General features: G+C 36.9%; 2 protein-coding genes across 3 annotated transcripts in view; both read left to right on the top strand.

Moving 5' to 3' along the window:
• Positions 1–78: 78 nt before the first annotated feature.
• Positions 79–13,422, top strand: LOC110046400 (uncharacterized). The gene is made up of 13 exons (XM_020752088.2): positions 79–186; positions 307–462; positions 3,492–3,629; positions 4,381–5,002; positions 5,432–6,252; positions 6,783–6,899; positions 7,790–7,876; positions 8,025–8,150; positions 8,830–8,897; positions 9,229–9,312; positions 10,344–10,400; positions 10,673–10,717; positions 11,321–13,422. Exons 1-13 carry the CDS (start codon positions 166–168, stop codon positions 11,643–11,645), a joined length of 2,667 nt encoding a protein of 888 aa, XP_020607747.2. The 5' UTR covers positions 79–165; the 3' UTR covers positions 11,646–13,422.
• A 1,144-nt stretch (positions 13,423–14,566) lies between these two features.
• Positions 14,567–21,163, top strand: part of LOC110046372 (unconventional myosin-X-like) — a 37,442-nt gene continuing 30,845 nt past the window's right edge. The window contains exons 1-4 of one of the 2 annotated variants that reach the window (XM_089290028.1): positions 14,567–15,134; positions 16,605–16,727; positions 18,731–18,876; positions 19,506–19,669. In XM_089290028.1, the coding sequence (XP_089146154.1) occupies positions 14,699–15,134; positions 16,605–16,727; positions 18,731–18,876; positions 19,506–19,669 (869 nt within the window). In that variant the 5' untranslated portion in view covers positions 14,567–14,698. Of the gene's footprint in view, positions 15,135–16,601; positions 16,728–18,730; positions 18,877–19,505; positions 19,670–21,163 lie in introns of both variants that reach the window. The other variant, XM_089290027.1, reaches the window with a different exon arrangement.

Raw genomic sequence — 21,163 nt, 5'->3', positions numbered from 1 at the left:
ATTCGGAATAATTACGTTTTTCTCTTAAAATTATTTCTTTTCATGAGAGAAATAGTAACAGTATTGATTTTCTTTTTGTTCTAAATTATTTTTCCCTCCCCTACTTAGCTGCAGTTTTTGTTCGGGCCCAGGTTTCCTTCATTAGTTAGATCGACGGTTTCAAATATGGCGCGGGAAGCCTTCGAGGTTAGTTACACATTTTTTCAACTCTTTTTCTGTTTCCTTCACGACAACACAACTTTATTAGCACATTTTTAAACAACTAGTCACCTCTAATTCAAAGCTTTCAATCATTTGTAATTTCAGGAGCGATATTTGGGAGAGATGCCGTCATGTTTGCGTGAGCTGTTTGAGCAAACAAGCTCAGAGAAGCAAAGCTACATTGCAAACAACGCTCATTCTTCGACGAAATCCTTTAAATCGATATTAACATTCAGTGGCATGGAGCTTCCACCACCTCTGGTAAGATTTACCTTGCTTAAAATGCATTACAACATGTTGACGCTTGGTGAAAGTAAGCTTAAAAACTCAACTAATAATTCTGTTGACATATTAAGTTTTTTGCGTCATTGCCAATTTGGGCATGTAAACAAAGATGTCCTTGCTGTCTTTCGTAGGCTTTGTACTTTTTTGCATTGATTATTGATATTATCTTACGCCTGGAGTCGTGATGGATGGAAGACATTTTGTATTTTCTTTTCAGTTCTTAAATTTCACTTTAGATTTTGCTGATAAGTTATAAGCTTGTTATTATGAGCTTATTATTCTTTTCAAGGTCCATTGTACACGAACATCAGCTTAAATACATCTAATTTATTCAAAACCTGTTGTCACCTTGTTCATGACAATCGTGATCATGCTGGTACATATAACTGCCTTTAACATGAGCGTGAGTTGTAGAACGTAAGCTTAATATACGCTCCACTCCTACCTACTAGATAGTTGGGAAATCGTTTCTTCTGAATCAGTAGATTTGCTTTATTGTAATTACATTCAATATTCAATACATTAGCCTTTTCTGAGGTGTATGCTGGTGCTTTGTTTCTAGAATAATGGATTTTCTTTTCATTTGTTAGTTATGATTATTGTTCATTGGTCCCAAGGGTAAATATTAGGAGCCATGCATCCTGTACATTTTGTTGTTGTTCAGTTGCTATGAGTAGAAAGGCTGTACTTTCAAATTGTTAAATTATAATATTCCAAAGTTTGATCAGCCCTAATCTTCTCTCACTTTATCAATGCCAGTTAAATCAAATGGAAATCTTTGGCTCTTTGGAAAGTAAATTAAAACAGGCTAACCGGAGCATTATTTTTAAGGCTAACCTGAGGGATATTCAGGCTAACCGGAGTGATATTTCAGCCAACCGGAGAGCAGACTTTCACTGTGATTAACCTGAATAACCCTGTTTAGGGTTAGCACTTGATAATGGAAATAACATGACATATACTTAAAAAGTCTGTTGTCTGCATTTTACCCTCAGCCTGCAGTCCTGCACTCTACAGTCAACCAAAACGTCTTGGAGCAACAAGTCAACGCTGATATTTTATTTTTTGGCCACTTGAGATTAATACATATTTCTGCGTAATGTGTAGCTCCAGAAAATATCCATACCCCCCACGGAAGGTCACCGAAATTCCGAGGGGTAGGGGGGTCTGAAATAGGTAAATTTCCGAAGGGAAGGGGGCTACTCAAGGAGTTTTCTTTCCAGTGGGTCTGAAATGCAATTGAATGAACACTACGTAACCGTACTTTCCCAATTGATTCAGGTAACCAAACAAACAGAAATGTTCCATCCGTTGAGAAATAAATGTTAGATTCTTTGTCATATATTTTCCACTTTCTTCCAACGTTGTACGACTGACAGCAATCCTGAGTATCCTGTTTGTTGAATGTCAAGTTGAACAAAATGCTGATGAAGAGATGCAGCAATACATGAACAATGAAGTTGATATTTTATACTTTGAAGATCGTGCTGTATTAAGCTTAGATGTAGCTCAGATGCTTTTTCCAGCATTAATCATGCCATCAATTAAATGCAATTTGTACTTTGTTTATTTCATTTGATACTCATACAAAATTATACCCTGTTTCAGACTTGCTGTAACTAGGTTATCACATATTTTTCATCATTATCTGTGTGGTTAATAGTTTGCTTTAAGTGAGCAAAGTCGATTCAAAGCCATTTGTCTTGAGCTATATGTAAACGTGGACAGCGAGGAGCATTGTAATTGGAGCGGTAGCCGAGATTTCATTCGGTCATTTATAGACCGATTGAACAATGTGTGTTTCACGTATGAAATGTATGACAATTCAAAAAAAACTAAGGCATAAAATGAATTTGCTATCATTTACAAACTACAGAAACAAAGCGTATGACTTAATTGATGTATTCCTTTAGTGAAAGAAAAAATAAAGCGACATTAATTTTGGGAAACAGCTGTTTTGAAAAAATGTTGCGTGATGACTTTACTGTGTATGTAAAGTAATTTGATATGTTGTTTTGACCATGCATAAATTAAAACTTCGACTGGGTTATTTGAAAGAGCTTTATGTACGTTCCGAGATTCTTACATGAAAACTGCTATGCTATGCCATTTGGGAGTGATGTGCTTCTAAGTCAGTTGTTTATTAGTTTAAACACCGTTTCCAATATTTTAACATGACATGAAGGAACATGCCGTGTCTGCAGTCTACCGTGAAATAGTAGGTCTTTGTCTCCAATGTAACTATAAACAGCTGCGGCTAATTTTTATTACAATTAATGAGTTAAGTCTTGTTTTTTATGGATACGGAATTTCCGAGGGGTAGGGGGGACCCAAGTAGAAAAATCATGTAAATTCCAGGGGGTGGGGGGAGTACTGTGAAGCCTCCTTGAACTAAAAATCCTGGGGGGTGGGGGGTCAAACTGGAAAAAACCTTCCATGGGGGGATATGGATATTTTCTGGGACCACACAATTTAACTAATACTTGAAATCAAAAGTTTTGAAAGACTTATGAATACATAGATTGAAAGTGTCAGTTTTCTGACATGAAGGAACCACCGTATATATGAACATGTGAAGTTTTGACTAACTTAATCCTCTAGGTTTTGAGTGGAACATAGGGCATTGAACTACTGTAATGAAAAGCTTTAGTTGAATGTTAATAGTTGTGAAGGTGATGGTCATTTCCCTGGTCAGATATAGTCACTCTGAAAAAAAAAACCTTCCAGAATGGTCAAGACTGCTATCTCTAATATTATTTACATCAAGTTATTAAATGACTGTAATGTTGATCTCTGTAACCTGTTACTGTATTGTGTATTCTACTTGTAGCTTACGGAAAATGAAGGTGATGGTCATTTCCCTGGTCAGATATAGTCACTCTGAAAAAAAAAAACCTTCCAGAATGGTCAAGACTGCTATCTCTAATATTATTTACATCAAGTTGTTAAATGACTGTAATGTTGATCTCTGTAACCTGTTACTGTATTGTGTATTCTACTTGTAGCTTACGGAAAATGAAAGGGCTGAGATGCGTCAATACAGAAGAGAAGCAGTTAAATGTGAAGCCAAAAAGTTTGAAAGAAGACGAGAAAAGTACTCAAACCTACTCTTACAGGTCATGTCAGTCATGGACAGAGTGCAGGTAAGGAGACTATATGTACAACTGTAACTCTTTGTGAAATCTCTTTAGAATCTAGTGGCTCAACATACCTTTGCTTACACTTGAAGCTTTAGCTGTACCATGAAGTTGTTAAGAGTATTGGAATTCCCCCTGCATAGTATGCAAGTAAATTATTAATTAATTAATTAATTAATTAAAAGTTCATCCTCGTCAGTTTGAATTCATCAGACATAATTCTCAAAATAAACTGGCCCTTCTCTAAGTGTCTTGAGTGTTATTTCTATGTCAGTTCCGTCAAATGAAAGATGTCTGTTTGGTATTTTAAAACATTCAGACATGTATGTCAAAAAAGAGAAGTGCTCTGTAATAATCACTGTGTCTTGATCTCACAAATTAAAATAAGTGTCCTGGTTGCTCGGTCAAACAGGGATTGGGAAGGCCGTGCGCCATGCGCATGTGGCGCATTTTGAAAGTACTTATTGCACCTGCGATGCGCCCTAGCTACAAAACAGCTAGTAAAATATACACTATTTTGTGAAAAGGACTTTTGTTTGTGAAATTTTTGGTGTAATGACGAATAAACATGCAAGAAATCACGATGCCTTTGCTCTTTAATCGGCTCATTTGCCTGTTTTGCCTTCCCAATCCCTGTCAAATCAATATGGTTTATTGTATAATTTGGTGTAACGGGAAAAGGGTTATTACTTGATTGTTACTGTGTGAAAAATTATTTTGTTAATTTGTGCATGATTTTTGCTATTTTGTTTGGCAGGAACAAAGAGAAGCAAGAACTATTACTGAAATGCGGTATGATACTGAAGGTGTTAGAGAGAGAAGATTTGCCAAAGAAAATTATGAATCAACTGCAAGAACATTGGCACACAGACATAATGAGGAACCTACATCATATGAACCTGACCATGACAGAAGATATGCTTGGAATGCTTCTAATGATGAGAGAAATGCAAAACAGGACCAGTTTGCAGAATCCTATGTAGATTGGACTGAAAATAATTATAATGAGCACTCTAGCAGAATCAACAGTCAATTAAACTATTTACCACACTCATTGGAATCATCCTTTGCCACGGCTGGTGACCAAAGTGGAATGTGTGAAAGCCAGTTACCAAAAAATGGGGATTCTAGGAAACAAGTCAGAATTGCACCTGAGGGTTTTGAGGGTGCAAATTTTCCTTATAGCTCCACTATGGATAAGGAAGCCACTGAGTTAAACAGGCCATTTTCACATGTTTCTCTTGCTTCTAATGGAACATTGGATTCTGGAGATGTCTCAGATACTACACTCCAGAATTCTTCAGTGTCATTTCCTTTTGACAGGGAAGTTCTGGGGTCTGATTCACTGGCATCTTCTTCATTGTCTGGGGCCTTTTCAGGTAAGTTATTTCATTTCTGCGTGTCTTCAAGCCTTTACTGCCAAGTGGCTATTGATTAAATATTGTCCAGGGTCCTTGAAGATCCTAAGGATCTTATAAAGGATCTTAAATGTTAAATATTTGGAGACTTTCTTCATTGTATTATCAGTAGTTGTGCAGTAACCCTTCCTGTGTACCAGATGCTTAGACCACATTGACAGATTTCCCTTTGTCCCCCAGCATGGTGTTGTTGGGTTTGCAAAGAATTTGCCTCCAAGTAAAGTAACATTTTTAAGATGAAATGCTTGAGTACTCAGTTGTCTTGTCCAAGAACACGGCTAAAGGAGAGTAAAATTATTGTTACTTAGTCTAATAAACCATGCATCATAAACAAGCAAATTGTTAGGTTAATGAGAACTCATAATTTGAACATTGTGTTATTTCCTGCAGACTCTACTACCTCAACTGTGCAATCTGCAATAGAAACACAGCCTGGATCAACAGCGCCGCAACTGCATATAGATTCAGCTACTAATAACGCCCATTTCAGACATTGTAAAGAGAAACACGCATTGCAGTCTATGGATCAACCCCCAAATTCCAGGACTGATAAAAGACCTGTTTCCTCAAAGCAAAGACCTGAAAAGCCAAAAGTTCAGTTTTCTACACTGTCAAAGGTTGCCTGCATCTCAGAGCAAGATAAAACTCTGGCAAATTTGGAAAAGCTGAGACAAAAATTGCTTGAAGAGAAGCAAAAGCACTTAGAAGCTCTTAAACATCAAGAGTTGAAGCGGCTTCGCAACCAAAAGACAGAACAAGCAGGGGATTTACACCACACTTATGCATCTTTCCACAGAGACACTGCTAAACAAGTAACTGAGAGACCTCGGTCTAGTTCTCTGCCCTCATCAATGCAGTCAGACTTCAAACAGTTGTCTTCTGAGGAATCACAGAGTAACCCTGTGTCTCACAGGTCATCTGGTGATAATCATGTATCAAGGATGCCACCCCTTCGTAGACCTCTTTCACTGCCTCCAGGTGAAATGTACTCTATTCTTGAACTCAGTGGAGAAAATCTTGACAGTGAACCAGAATCTTCCTCTGATAAGGAGAACCATGTTGTTGACGAGGTTTTGAGAGGGAACAGAAATGATGCTGTTCTGGGAAGTGCTCGCAGTAATGCTATAGGCCGAATAAACAGTGAGCAGAGCATGTATCCCTCTCTTCAATCAAGGGAATCCAAACACTTTGTACCAGGAGAGGGTAATAAGGTAAAATTTCAATATTTTTGCTTTAGGTTACATCTTAACTTTTAAACTCCTAAGGTTAACATTCAAATCATCCTGAATATTTTCATACACTTTCTTTAATTCTCCTTTGGTAGAATTTGGTTTTAAGTCAGGATTCTTTAGCGAGATGACAGGAACCTTCCTTCTTATAACTTTATACTTGACTATGTATAATTTTTTTAATTAAATCATTAAGATATTTTACGTTTGAGGTTTTTATGAGGTTCAATTATAAATAATTATTCCAGAGCTTGTATTGTAGACTGTTTCATTTGCTGGCAATGTTAGAAACATGTTCACCAGTGCCGAGGTAACTTTAAACACTCACAGACAGACTACAGAACAATGAAATCTCTTCCCCTTCTACAGATAAGTATCCTACCAAGGTTTTGAGTAGCTGCTTTCATTAATGAAAGTGTAATTTTCCTTCCTGCAAGTATCTGTAAATGTTTTTGACCAGCTAAATGTGTTAAGTAGTTCTGTTGTTATGTTTGTTTTCTTGTATTTTGTAGCTCTTTGTAAGTAATGGACGGGATAAATTTGCCAAAGTTTCTGCGCATGCTAAGGGATTCCTGACGAGATGTTTGATGAAAACTGACAAGGTTCTAGGTTTGGTGAAAACAATCAAGGTAAGATGATGATGATGATGATGATGATGATGATTTGATGATCGATGATAATAATGAGAAACAATTTGTGCAAAATTTAAATATTGACTTACTTAGTAGACCTTCCCTTGAACATTTCTCATAGGTTATTGCATGTACCAATACACTCCTTTGTGGCTAGACTAATAATTATTAAAATATTATCATGGCCCTTAAAATGTCATGTTGATATTCTTCATTATTATACATTGAACTCACTATCTCTTTTCTGATTGGCCGAAAGCGTACAGTGAATTTTCGAAATCAGCTCCTGTGATGTCATAACTGCAGATTATACAATAATCATGTCAGGGACACTCAAGGTCATGGGTACATGATTTCTAAGGGTAATCATGTCAAGTTTGCACGCTTTGTGTTGCTTGCCATCAGTGAAGAAGCAAAAACATGACTTTCATTTTTTTCGTTCAATGTATAATAAAACAATTTATTAGATTCGGTTTTTGTGATATCCTTGATTATTCTGGATATCACAAAAACCTCATCCAACAATAAAATGTATTGTTTATAAATTGAACATATTGCCAATTGATGAGCAAGGGAAAGCAGTAGCAAAAGCATGCCGCAGACACAATCAAAGCTTGAAGTAAACTGCTTTCCTTCACACAGATGGACTGCTTTAACATATAAGCCCTGCAAATTCCTGTATGAGATTACAAAGAACTTGACAACCTCAAAATGTCGCTGACCTGCATTAGCTCAAGTCTAACTTAGCCTAAAATCAGATACATACATTGACACTCCTGGACCAGTGACTTATAAAGCATTTTTAATTTTACGGCAATCATATCCTTCTTTAACATTACTTCTTGTCCTCCTGCTCAAATGTAAAACCTTTGTTTGTTTGTTGACAGGACACCAGAGATGTTCTGGCAGATATTTCCAGAGAGGACATACAGTCTGTTCAGGAGAAAATGCTGAAAGAAAACGTTGAGGGTCATGTATGTACTCATCAGTGATACTGCAAATTTTGCATACTCAAGCATTGATACCATTAATGAGCAAATACCCTTTGTCAGTTATTGTAACTTACATGCATCAGAAATTTGTCAGATAAATTTTTAAATACAATTAAATGTGTCTTTTTAGCTGAGAGTAGCAAGAATTGGTCTTCATGATGTCTTCTTCAAGGTGCCTGTGAAAGAAAGAATGTCTTACATAGCTAATTCCAGAGCAATAGCAAGAGCGAAAGAAGCTAAGCGAAGAGCCGCAAGGGTCAGTGAATGCTGCTAACTAACTGATTAAATTATACAGTATTATAAAATTATTGTTTGCTCTTTCATTGATTTAGGGAAGCTTGGATTACTCATGGAAAGAAGAAACAAATCTAGACCTTAAAATATTGGCAATGCATTGGTCCATGGCCAGTGGGAATAGTTAATAAATATTATAAAATAGCACTGGACTCTATATCAAGCAACCCTTTTTTGAGCACTAACCACACGCTGGGCTACCTGTGAGACAAATTATTTGAATTGGGAGGTGGGTGGGAGGAGATACACTAATGGCATCCTTCGCTGCTTCATGCTGCAGAAGCTAGAGCAAAGCATTGACTTTTTGAGCTACATGTATATTTTGGGTTTGAATAGGCTTTAATACCTTTATTTTTCTAAGCTATGAACAGATCTGTTTCTCATGTTTTCCAACTAATTTGATTTGAATTCCTTATTTTTCGATCATTGGTCAAGTAAATAGTTATAAAATTAGTGTAACATGGTAAAAAAAAAAAAAAAACAATGAGAGAGGTACATTAACTTTCTTAAGGGTCTGGAAAATTAATCTTGACTCAATACATATTGCAGTAAGTATACTTTTTCTACCTACATTTAATTGTAGATTTAGATTGAAGAATTACTCAGTAATGACATTACTCTATTTGTTTCCTCATCATCAGAGTTCTGTAGGTCAGTCAAAACTATCTGCTGTTACTTTACGAGCAATTCAGAGACGACAGGAAGACCAGTATCCTTGAGAACTTTATTTACTATCTGACTTTCACAATAATTGAATTAGATTTTCATTTATTTGATAAAGTAAGAAACTAGTAAAATGATTTGCTTACAAACATCAGCTTATCCAATAAGGTGTAAATGTAACTAAACTTCTGCTTAAAAGTCAGTGAAAAATCTGGAAGTTCTTTTTTAGTTGGCTCTAGATTTTGTTCAGTAACATTGTCTTTTTTATAAGCCTCCTGTTCCAACAAAATGGCTGTCTAGATACTTTTCTAAACTTTTTGAAAACTTTAAATATCATTGATCAAGTGGGTTTTGATCCTTGATTTCTGTATTCAAAGTACTGTAACACAAACTGCCAGTTCAGAGATAATAAAGCCTAAAGCTGAACCTCGGGAACAGAAGAAGAAAACTTGGAACATCAGGTCTGTTGGTGCACAGTGAAGTCTGTATTACGTGGACACCCTTGAGACCCCCAGTACTGTCTGCTTAATTAAACAATACAGGTTTATTTTACAGAAAATATATTTGGAAAAAGAGTGACTGCATAAGATGAATTCCTCGTAATACAGGTTTCACTGTATTTAATGTGAAAAAACTCATTTGTATAGTCTGTTGGTAAACAATTACTGTACTATAAACACTGGCAGTTAGGTTTCCACCTATATCATGTAGCGGCAATAATTTTTCCAAATTGGGCAGGTATATACATTATGTATTAGAATCTATGCAGGGCTTGAAGAAAGTGCTGTCGGGTCATCCGGGCAAGTAGATTCTCCTTCGAGCAAGCACCTTTTCATCCTCACCTACCCGATGGGCAAGAGATCAGGCACGTCGTCTACCAACTAAATCATTAAAAGAGCAAACTAAGACTTGCCCAGAGCAAGCCATATTTGAGAGATAATTATTGTCCTAAGGGCAAGCTGGAACTTGACTTGTTTTTTTTTTTTTTTTTTCGATTATTACGATTATTAGTAAGAACTCTTTTGTTCACAAAGGTCTCAGTTGTCCCTCTGAAATTTAAAATTGATCTTGGGGAATTAAAACTTGCTGTTTTGCTCGGGACTAGCACCACAACAGCTGTAACAAATAAGTCTGGTTTGCAAGTTTCATTTGACATTATTCTGGTTTTCCTGGGAACAGCTATGCAAAACCATGATTGGTTACGGTCATAAGCTAATATCACTAAATAGTGACATTTTTGTGTAAAACTAATAATTAGTTTACAAATGTAACAACGACTCTTTTTAGTATGAAATCAGTGATTGATTGTATTGACTGGTCAGAATGAATGAACATTTCTACCATGCATATACTGGTTGTATAATGCACATAATTTATGAAATAATGTGACTTCAATTTTTGTTGCATATCATTCAGAATGAAGTAATGTTATGGTATGAGAATGCACAATTTGGTAAAGGACTCACACATGGTTTACTTTCTCTAACTTCAGGGTGCTAAAGCCACAGCAGGGACATACATCACCACCTCTGCCATCTGACAGGACAAGGTGCAGTTTTTTAATTTAGATATCGGTTAAGCAGAGCTCGCAGCAAGCATTATTGCAGCCATGTCTTTATTACTGCATTAATCTTTCTGCCCTGTTCAACCAAACTCATTGGTCACGAACAGCCCCAGTTTAGGAAGTGATGGATGTCCTGCCTACTACTAAGGTTAGCTGTTTAATAAATGAGCTCATAGCTCCCTTTAGTCTCCTGTAACTCATCATTAATTAGTACATCACTGAACATATTGTTTCTTGTTTGCTTTGTTTTCTGATAGGTCTAAGCAAAGCACCAGACCAGCTACAGCTCCTGAGAAACCACTGTGAGATACTGATTATCTGCACCTTTATTTTAAACTGTAATTTAACATCAATCCAGACCTGTTCAACCTTAATTTCCTAAGAGTGACCAACATCTGATGTCTCCTTATGATATAACTGAACTGTCAAGTTGACAGCTGACAGAGGTTAAGATAATGTTGCTTAGTATTATAGGTAGACAATGCGTACAGAGGGCTAGCTAATGGCTGTACCTCTTTGCAGGTATTACGGGCCTTTGGTACTAGGCAATGATAGTCTTGATATCCCTCCAAATTCTCAGACGTACTGAAACTTAAATATTAAAATATTACTGCAATGTCAAGCAGTCAGGTGACAACTTTCATGTAAATGCACTGGCAAGTAGACCTGCTGGTGACAGAAAAAATGTTACCTAGTTTTATAGGCAGGCAACCTGTGTAGGGGAGTGGCTATATAGCTGTAGTTCTTCCATGTAGTAGATGTTACAGGTGTTTGGCATTAAGGAATGAAACCAGGAAAATAATGGAAGGAAGTGCCACGTTATTCTCAGAAGTATTAAATGTGAAATAAAATAAAGGATAATCAGTATAAAGAATTATGTTTGAAATTTTTTGCCTTTCCTTTAGGAATTCCAAAATAGGAAAGCAGGATGCTGTAAATCGACCAAAAACAACAGATAATGCACACAGAAACCCTGAAAGACTATCAAGCCTGAGATCAGGTGGTGGAACTCAACCTGCTAAGAGACCAGGAAGGCAAAGCCTTGGAGGAGCTGCTCAGCAGCCCAGAATTATAACAGCTCAACCAAGAGCAAAAAAACGGTTAAGTCTGCCAGCGAATGCGCAGCCTAGAATAAGAGGGTCTGGCACTACAACTGACACAGTGCAGAGGCCAAAGACAGCTTCTGAAGTGAAGAGGAGTTCCAGATTGGCTGCCAACTTTTCTAAATAACTTGAATCTATAGTCTGAATGTGTACATACACCTTGAGATTTTGCACAAGGAGAATTGTAGTTGTGTACTTAATACTCAGATAAACAAACTCGAACAACACAGATAATATAATATAAATTATTTAAATAAAATATATTCTGTATTTTAAAAAAATGCTGGAAGCTACAAATATTTATTATTGCTATAAAGTTTTCCTTCTTTCAACTGGCTTGCTTAAACCTTGTCCCAGCTGGGGAACTTAAAGTTGAATGTTACTGGTATGTTAAATGCTGAAACAAGTTTTAACTGGTAAAGCTGTGTTCACATTAAAGCTGAAACATCCTCAGAGTAAACATGTTTCACCTAAACATGTTTGTTATTGCATTGTTCACATCAGATGTCAGTTTCAAACACATTTCATGCCTGGTAGTATAATTAATGCTGTTTCATCGTACAGGCATTTGTCATTAAGTTTTGCAGCAATGTTCTCCCCCAGATATTCTGCTTTCTACCCATTGCCGATAATTGCCATTGCATTTCCTCATTGGCCCACATTTCAACTAGACATTTGGCCTCATAATAGCACCAATTTTAGTTCTTTTGGGCACTCACCTCCTCTGCACATCTGTCTGCCATTTTGAACGTGTTTGGTCTGATCATGAGTGAAACTACCTCGCAAGGTTGTTTCAATCATGCTCAGAATAATCATGTTTCAACCATGATTTGTGCAATGCACTGTCTGATGTGAACACTTTTCATAACGAAACCTGTTTCATTTGTGATTAGACTAACCATGTTTCGGCCTAGTGTGAACACTGCTTAAGTCTCTAGATGGAAACTTAATATGTGAACATTTGAAAGAGAGCATTGAGCTGTATTTCTATTTAGTGCTACCATGCTAGAGGGAGACTCTCTCTTCTAACTATGGTGCTGCTTAAGGATTTTGTGAGGCACTCTTGATATTGTACAAATAACTGACATACCTCCTAGGTAGGACCTTTTTTCCAAGGATCAACTGAGCTTGCATTTTTCACAAGAGGTTTTTCCATAAGATAACCTTTTAGTACTGTTTTGGTTTAATATCTGCAAGTGGTTGTTCAATTTTCTGGTCACACAACTGGTTAAAAGCATTAATTTTGGATACTCTAGTTTTTCTGTGAGCCAGGGTTAAAGAAAATAACATGTTCTTGTGGCTGAACAAATTAATGTTTCCATTTTGTAACCTCCAAGGGTTTAATTATATTGACCAGCTGTGCAGATGATTTTGTCAAATTTTGACCAACTATGGAACGTTTTCGTTATAAGTAACTAAAAAAAAATTTTCCCTCCTGCTGAAAATGCTAATGAAACCTCCCTGGTAGCCTGCCATAGCCTTCTTCACCCAACTGCTTACACACTTGGGTTATCCAGAATTAGGAACAGCACAGCTAAGCTCTTTGGAAGCTGATAAAGGGCTGTTTGTGTTACTACCTAGCTGCAATTGACTGTTTACAACCTGGTTAAACTCTAGCCAAAATATGGCATATTCAAGAGGCTTTCATAGTTGCTGTGATGATAAAAGGTTGACATAAAGTAATCTGCTTAATCCTGGAGACTTAAAGAGAGCCAGGTGTTGTGTGGTGCTCTATTTTGAAATAAGCTGACTTTAAGCACCTGTAGTTTCTAACATTTTGATATATTAAGTTCTACCTACCATTCATGAAACAAAATAATTGGTGTTTCTGTGATAGTAACTGCTAAGCCTTTTTCAGAAAAGATATTTTTGCTGTTTTGCAGAAATAAATGATTTTGCACCTAGGTCATGGGCTCCTGACAATTTATTCTCCTGATTTTCTGTTTGTTTTTGTAAAGTAAAGCAGATGATGCACTGTTCAGTTTGTGCCCTCTGTGGCTTCTAAATGAACTTCATACTATTATTTATCCCATGCTTTGACAAGTATAGCCAATCAGAATAATGGATTCAGCAGTATCCAGCAGATCACATAATTTGTCACTTTGGTTTCCCACACTTTGTCATTGACAGATTCTTTTGGTAAGTTGAATCAGTAGTTGGAGGTTAAAATAAAACAAATTTAGGGAATTTGAAATTTTTAGAAAGTAGCTGGGATGTTTTATTTTTGTCTTTCATTCCATTGCAATTTTTCCTGAAATGGGCCTGGAATGAATAGACCAGGAAAATGTTTCGTGGTATTCGATTATTACCCCTGGTTTCTTTGTTGGGTCACTTATGTACAGGCCAAAGGTTCCTCTGTGGGATCCTGATTGTAATATACCACTCGAAGTCCTTGCCTAACTACTATTCCTATGCCAGTAGATTATAATTTAAGGTGTTGAAGTAGTACAATCAATTTATTACAAATTGATAGTTTGTTGGAATCTTGATCTATTTGAGCTGGGGCAGTTTATGTTATGTTCCCATGCACTATTTTCTTCTTGGCTAAGGCACCCAACCAAGGGTTTCCAAAATGGTACAATAGGCGATTTGCATGATGATGTCATTTGACTACAACTACCAGAATCCTTCCATTTTCCTTTTTCTGGGGCTTCAAAATCTAAATAATAAAGAAAAACAAGTGAAAGAAATTCTGGTAGTTGTAGTCAAATCACAACAACATGCAAATCTGCTATTGGCAAATAAATTAACCTAAAGGGGACTAGAAACCCATCCAGGGACAGAAGAGATACTTCCTGGAAGTATATGCAGGAACAGCCAGAAAGGAATTTGATTTTGAGCTTTTTGCCTAAATTTGTTTTCGTATCTCTTTTTCATCTTTTCTGACATTTTTCTGGCACATTTTCTGTATCCAAAATTCTATACCACTTTGATCTCAAACTTGCCCCGTAAGGAATGGGTGACGTGCTAAAGTGATGACAAGTCTTGTCCGTTTCATTATATGACCCCGGGAATAAATCCAGCGCTCTGATTGGTCAGCGTGGCAGCGTTTTAAAAGTGAACAACTTTCAAGCAGGAGCTGTGTGTGGTATGATACGGCGGGATGGCAGCTGAAATCCCTTGTTTTTTCGTGTTTATGGATTAATTTTTTTCCGGTTAAGACTTACCAGAGCATATCAAATGGCTGCAAAGCATACAAACTCTCTGGAATTAAGCGATTTCGATCGTCTCCGGAAGGAAAACGCCGTGCTCCGCGAGGAGCTCGCCAACTTACGGGAAGAAATATCCGGTGAAAGACACACTCATGAACAGTTGTTGAAAAGTTTTCAAGTTTGTCATAATGAAGATTCGAGGAAACTGCGGGAGGAGAAAAAACTGACGTCGAAATTGGCCGAGGAAAACGGTGAACTTCGCTTGGAGCTAAAAGCGCTTAGAGAACGTGCCTCTTCGACTCCATCAGCGAAAGATCGCGGCAAACCAGGGCACGAGGCAGATGTAAACGATCGCTTACTCAAAGAACTCAGTGCTTTGGAAAAGAGACTTGGAGTGCTGCATAGCGATTTGTTGTCAAGTCCCGCGGCGAAAAGCTTCGATGGAAGGCAACCTGCAAAGCGTGGTGAGATCGGAATTTCCTTTCCTACATACGCAAGTTTGGTATTTTGGTTTCACTTATCGGCTCTTAAAACTGCTTACTTTCACTGTTTATATCCTATATCGATGTTTTGAATTACCAAATTTACAAGTTATCCTAGACAATTAGGTAGAGATTAGAGTAGATAAAGATAATTTAAGCAGTGGATAAATGAAGCATATAAAAGGATAGCAGAACATTCGGCATTTAATCTTCTCAGAATCTCGACGTATGGCGACAAATTTATTTACACCTTCGAATGGAATGGTTTGGGACGTACTATGTTAAATTCCCAAAACAATCGATAAAAATTTATAGACTGTGACTATGTTTACGTGGAATAGATTTCTTTTCTCAAATCATAATAAAAGTAAATGGCCCTGGTCATGAAAGACATAGGAAACTTTGATCGCCAGGGAATTATTAATTTGCTTGAAGCATCTTCCTTATCCTTGTTTGTTGACTTTCTGTATATTGCTAATTGTAATTGAGCAGTTTTTCAATGCTGAAGTTTTCTTCTATTGAAAGTTTAAAGAATGTCCTGAAATATTTAATCCAAGAACTCTTGAGTTTTCGGTTTTACGATGATTGAAACTGTCAGTTTCACATTTTGTAGTAATGTTTTGAATTAAATTAAAATATAGTATTTCAACGAATGGTACTTAACTAGCCAGATGCGATAAATTAAATCTAAGTTTGGAATGTAATATATTTCTATTATCCTTTGTTTTTCTTTAAGCGGACAATTTTTGCAGCCGAAACTTGAACAAAACAAAATATTTCGAGCTGTTGTATCAGGAAATTGTGATGAGTTTTGATGTGATTTATTATTAACTGGTGGGTGTTAATAGCCTTGAGATATCAAGCTGGGAACTAATTGTAACCTAATTAATTGCCTTAATTCAAAAGGAATGCATTTGCCAGCCTTGAGGTCAAATATTTCTCTGCAATGCAGCAAAGATAATACTTTGAGGGGCTGCTGAAAAAAAAAATCAATTATAGAATTCCTAAATTTGATATTGTATAGAATCAGTCTCCTTAACTTCTACAGGCCTGATGTTGTGGTGACAGAGTTAATTTTATTATATGCGGTTTGCAAAACATCTGTATTGTGATGCTAGCGTCTTGATGAAAAACGATTAAATTTCCGTGACTAAAAAATATTCCATAGACTTTCAAGATCTAGCTGCCAGTTGTAAGAATTCCACTTATTTTAATGGTTTTAATGGCTTTTTGATGCAAGCACAAAATCAATATTTAGAAAGAACTTTGAAGAGGTCTTTGCCAGACATATTTTCTGAATTTTTGTTCTTAAAGTTGTATTACTTATTAGAATTCATTTTGAGAACATATCATGCCTGGGATAGTTTCTACATTTGTAGTAGATCTCTTTTTGGCAAAATTAATGTGAGTTAATCATTGATTCTTTTTTTGTTGTTGGTGAAAATATAGCAGATGGTTCTGTTGCCAAGGACCCAGTTAAGAAACTCAGTGCTGAACTGGTAAACTTGAGATCCCTGCTGACGGCACGATCTGGGATTGGGCTGAATGGAGTTATACTTACAGGTCACAGAGAAGGTAAAAACTTATGTAGAGCAGTGCTATATCTAGAATGGCTGTAGTAATAAACATAATGTATATGTTATGTGCCGCTTGGGAGGTTCATATAGTGCAAAACTATGACTGAGACCTTCAAAATGCTGTCCAAGGCTGCAGGCATTTCTAAGCCCGAGGTCACAGTTTTTCACTATACAGACCAACCATAGCTGGTTAATAACTTATCTATTTTTTCTTCCCTGTCTCAATCCCTCTCTCAAACCTTTTTTATAATAATAAAATTGTTGATCTTTTCAACACATACATTGCATGCATGTTGCTTTGACTGTGGGCAGGAATGGGAAAATCAGGACCGTGCTGAGAACCAATCACATTGCAGGATTCATAACTGTACCCTCTTGGAAAAAATGAAACAATAAATTATTAGTTTCAGCATTTGTTCAAGGAAGAGGGGATAATGTCCCAGAGAAAATCTTTGAAAGATTCACAAGAAAGATTCATAAGGATCTTTAAGGGCTAATTTACAAGGTACGACTTTGTTGCATGCGACAATCTTACAACAGGCCTACAACATGAATTGTTTTGTGTAAATCAAACCTACAATTCACTTGCGACTGTTGTGTACATCAAAAAAATGTCATAGGATTTTAAAACATGTTTTAAAACACTGCGACAATCGTAGCCGAAATCAACAGAAAATGACTTATTTTGTGACAAATTTCTACTGAGTAGGGCATGAAGGTGAAGTTTTCTTGTTTCAAAATGGCCGATGAAGTTGTTGATGACTGATTCACATGAAGTCGTTTCTCAAAAAGTACTAAACGGATTAAAGCAAAAAACATCTCATTAGGAAGGTTTTCAAAGCACAGAACTGCCAAAATATTTGTTTATCGTTTGTTAGAACTTTCACTCCGAGAATCCCAGTGCAAATAGTTTTGCATATTCAGTTTTGTAACTGAAAATGTTGTGTGTGGGTAAATGGTCCTAAGTCATGTCATAGGCCTGTCGTAAGCTTGTCGTGTGCAACAAAGTCGTACCGTGTAAATCGGCCCTAAGGATCTTCTGAGGATTTTCTTGACAATAATAATGTAAAATTTTAAGGATTTGGCCATGATCACAAGGATTATCAAGGTTCTTACTAGATTGTGTAAAGGATCTTTTATTATCATCCTGGTAAAATCTTCATCAGATCCTAAAGGGTCTTGTAAGGTCTTTGTCATGATCATAACAAGTACATGTACATGTAGCTCTTTAAGATCTTAACAAGGACATCTTAATATCACAACAAGGATTCTTTAAATAAGCATCTTGCAACAATCCCTTCTTGCTCTCCGCGAGTTCTCGTAGCTCAGTGGATGGATCAGAGCGCCCGCCCAGTGTTCGGGAGGTCATGGGTTCGATTCCTGTCTGGGACTCAGAATTTTTCTTTGTTCCACGCTCATGTCATTTTGATTTCATTACTGAGCTTAAAATTCACCATCTTTATTAACTTATCACCACTCACGATGACTTTGATAGTGTTGATCCTAGCAGTATGCAGGACACCTGTCAGATATGAACTCAGTTAAATGAGCTTACTCTCCATGAGTTCTCGTAGCTCAGTGGATAGAGCGCCCGCCCGGTGTTCGGGAGGTCATGGGTTTGATTCCTGTTGGGGACTCAGAATTTTTCTTTGTCCCACGCTGATGTCATGTTGATTAATTCACCTTCACAATCCCTTCTTGCGTCTGAAGGTCTAAAATGTACATCCTCATAGATTTTACAGGATAGTTTGATCAGAGCAGATGATTTTCTTTACTCAGGGGTTGATAGCGACAGTAACTAATTTGTCACAGACTGTTTTAAGATCTTTTTGGGCTCTTACATATAACTTTTTGCAAGTGGACAAGCTTTCTATAGCATAATTACCCTATTTTGTTTTATGAGTGTGGGGCCAGTAAAATTGAATGTGAATTGACATCCATCCTGACTGTGCCTTCAACGTTTTTCAAATGATTGTACTTGTAGTGTTTTTGTTCTTTCAGTCAAAACAAAGGGCATGGCATCAAATTCACTGAATGGTAATACAACAAGTCTAGTGCCAGATGACTTAGTTCATATTAGTGGACCAATCACAGAGGATGCTGTTGTTGGTGTACTACAACAGAGAAGTGTGGCAGGGGAAAACTATGTATGTATGTTAAATTCATCTAACTGCAGTAGATGTTTGTCTCGTTTGAATCCCGTCATAATGACTATGTGCTGAAGTCCTAACAAACTCCAGGTTCAATCTAGTACTGGGTCAGACTGCAGTACTGTTTTAAATAAACACCTTCCAAGAATTTTACTGAGAAAATATGACCATTCATAACCCAAATTTTAATTGCAACCCTAACCCTAACACTTGGGCAAAAAGCAACCCTCTCATTGAAATGCTCTGTTTGTCACTTATTAGAGAGATGTCTCAGATTGAAATCAAACAATGTGGTGCTCAAGAAAAATATTGTCCATGCTCTCTTGTGGAAGAGTTTTTGTTTTGAAGGAAGGGGTAGGGGGGAATGTTGAACCCCCTCTCCCAACCTTATGGAAATTTCATGTTAGCTTCATAGTTACTTAATTTTTCAGACTTTAGCCTCTAAAACCTCACTCCCCTTTACAATTCCAGTGGGGATCAAGTTTCAGATATGGGTGCAACATATACAGCATCCTATCCTGATCACCTGCTCCTCTCTATTTTGCAGGTTTTTTTGGGGTGTAGCAGGGGGCTCAGGGTCTTATATTCATAGGTTATGTTTAATTTATGATTGTTTCTCTTTGCAGACAAACTTGGGTCCAGTGTTGATTGCTGTGAATTCGTATGATCAAGTTCAGTCCAAGACAGGCCTGTTACAAAGTGCTTCAGATAATCAGAGACTACAGAAAATTATTTTGACTGTGACAAGCAAGTTGGCCAATTCCTCTGCACCACAGGTTATTGTGTTAAGGTAGATATTGCACCTGCTTTACCCGTTTTTTCTTTTCTTTTTCTGCTGTCTACTCTTCAATTTCATGGTGATGCCATCATCACTGTTATTTGGTCAGAGAGGTATGGGGAGAGGACTAGACTACTCTGGGTAGGGGTGAGGGTGGGTTAGCATCCAAAAGTAGTGAGACAATCTCAGATAGTGCAGAGCGCAGTTGATAGCTCTGGTACAGTAGTCCCATAAGTACTCACCCCTGCTCGGTTCACTTCCGGTTTGTGTCTACCTTGGTAGTCTGCTATGGCTTTTCCCCTTTGCAGTGTGTATGTTTCAAGGTTGTATTTTCATTCAAGGTCCAAAAATTACGCACAAATTAATTACTACTGGTGTTTTATGTTGATTTTTGTTCATTTTAAATTCAATAATACGCTGAAGCAGCAAACGTGACAATTTAGCTCTTCACGCTAACTTTGTAACTTGATACTTCTGTTTTCCTCGCAAAGGCATGTAATATGAAACCCTTATTTTCTCCAAAACATATGGAAGATGTCCCTGTCTATTGGAGATAAATGAAAGAAAGTTAAATATCTGATGTAGTGATGAAGAAACGGAACAGAAACAATGTTGTTTTACTAAAAACGCAAATTTTTACCGATGAACAAGAACTAATTTAATTATCAGATAGTCATGAAATACCACTTTCTTATTCTGTTGCCATCTTTGTTGTTAACAATAATACAATTCAAAATTAACACACAAAGATATTGATGGCTGAGAAGCATTTCAACGAAAAGTATTGAAGATAAACAGCGCTACTTGGCTGATATGAATGAGTCTCCTCAAAGACTGATTAAATTAATTTGCGCATTCATTAGGTGCCACGGTGTCTGCAGCAATATTTGAGCATTTTCCTGGTTTCTTTTGTTACAAATTTACAATTTGCGGAGTATTAAAGCCACTAACTTGGGAACTTTTTGGTCACTCTTAAAAAGAAATAAACAAGCCACTAAGGAGAAGCAATACATTTGAACCCTGACAAGCACACTATTGTAGATTGAAAACAGCAGATGATATTTGTTGAACCAACCTGTGTGTAATTCTAAAAGCTACGCAGCCACAGTAACGTTTCACTTTTGTAATAAAAAGGGACAATTGGCGCTACCTGAAAAATAACTGCCGTCCTTGGTCATATGACATGATATATAAAATACCGCGTGGAAAGATCATAGTGTATAACACTAACGGTGCTAGAACGCATGCATCTTACATGTTGAGCTCTACCATAAGGAAAACCACTCAACATTTGTGCGTGATTCTGTATGCAAGATATCCTTCACCTAATATAGAAGCCACGAATGCTAACTAATCTATGCATGCGTTTAGGGCAAATTAGTTTTGTTCTAAGGAGAATGGTACCACAAGGAGAGCAAGGGGTTACCTGAAACAAATATATATCTTTGCGATGTTCAAAGCTAAGTGACGGCGATGGAATGTGTTTTATTTAGAGTACACATGTAC

Source organism: Orbicella faveolata, unplaced genomic scaffold (genome assembly GCF_042242905.1).
Source record: "Orbicella faveolata isolate gen_17 unplaced genomic scaffold, um_ofav_v1 contig_2, whole genome shotgun sequence".
NCBI lineage: Eukaryota > Metazoa > Cnidaria > Anthozoa > Scleractinia > Merulinidae > Orbicella > Orbicella faveolata.
Note: the sequence above shows the minus strand (reverse complement) of the source record. Positions and strands in the feature narration are given on the sequence as shown.

Coding starts and splice junctions, on each gene's coding strand:
- LOC110046400 (XM_020752088.2), top strand. CDS start 166: ATGGCGCGGGAAGCCTTCGAG. Junction 187..306: donor TGGCGCGGGAAGCCTTCGAG/GTTAGTTACACA, acceptor TTGTAATTTCAG/GAGCGATATTTGGGAGAGAT. Junction 5,003..5,431: donor ATTGTCTGGGGCCTTTTCAG/GTAAGTTATTTC, acceptor TATTTCCTGCAG/ACTCTACTACCTCAACTGTG.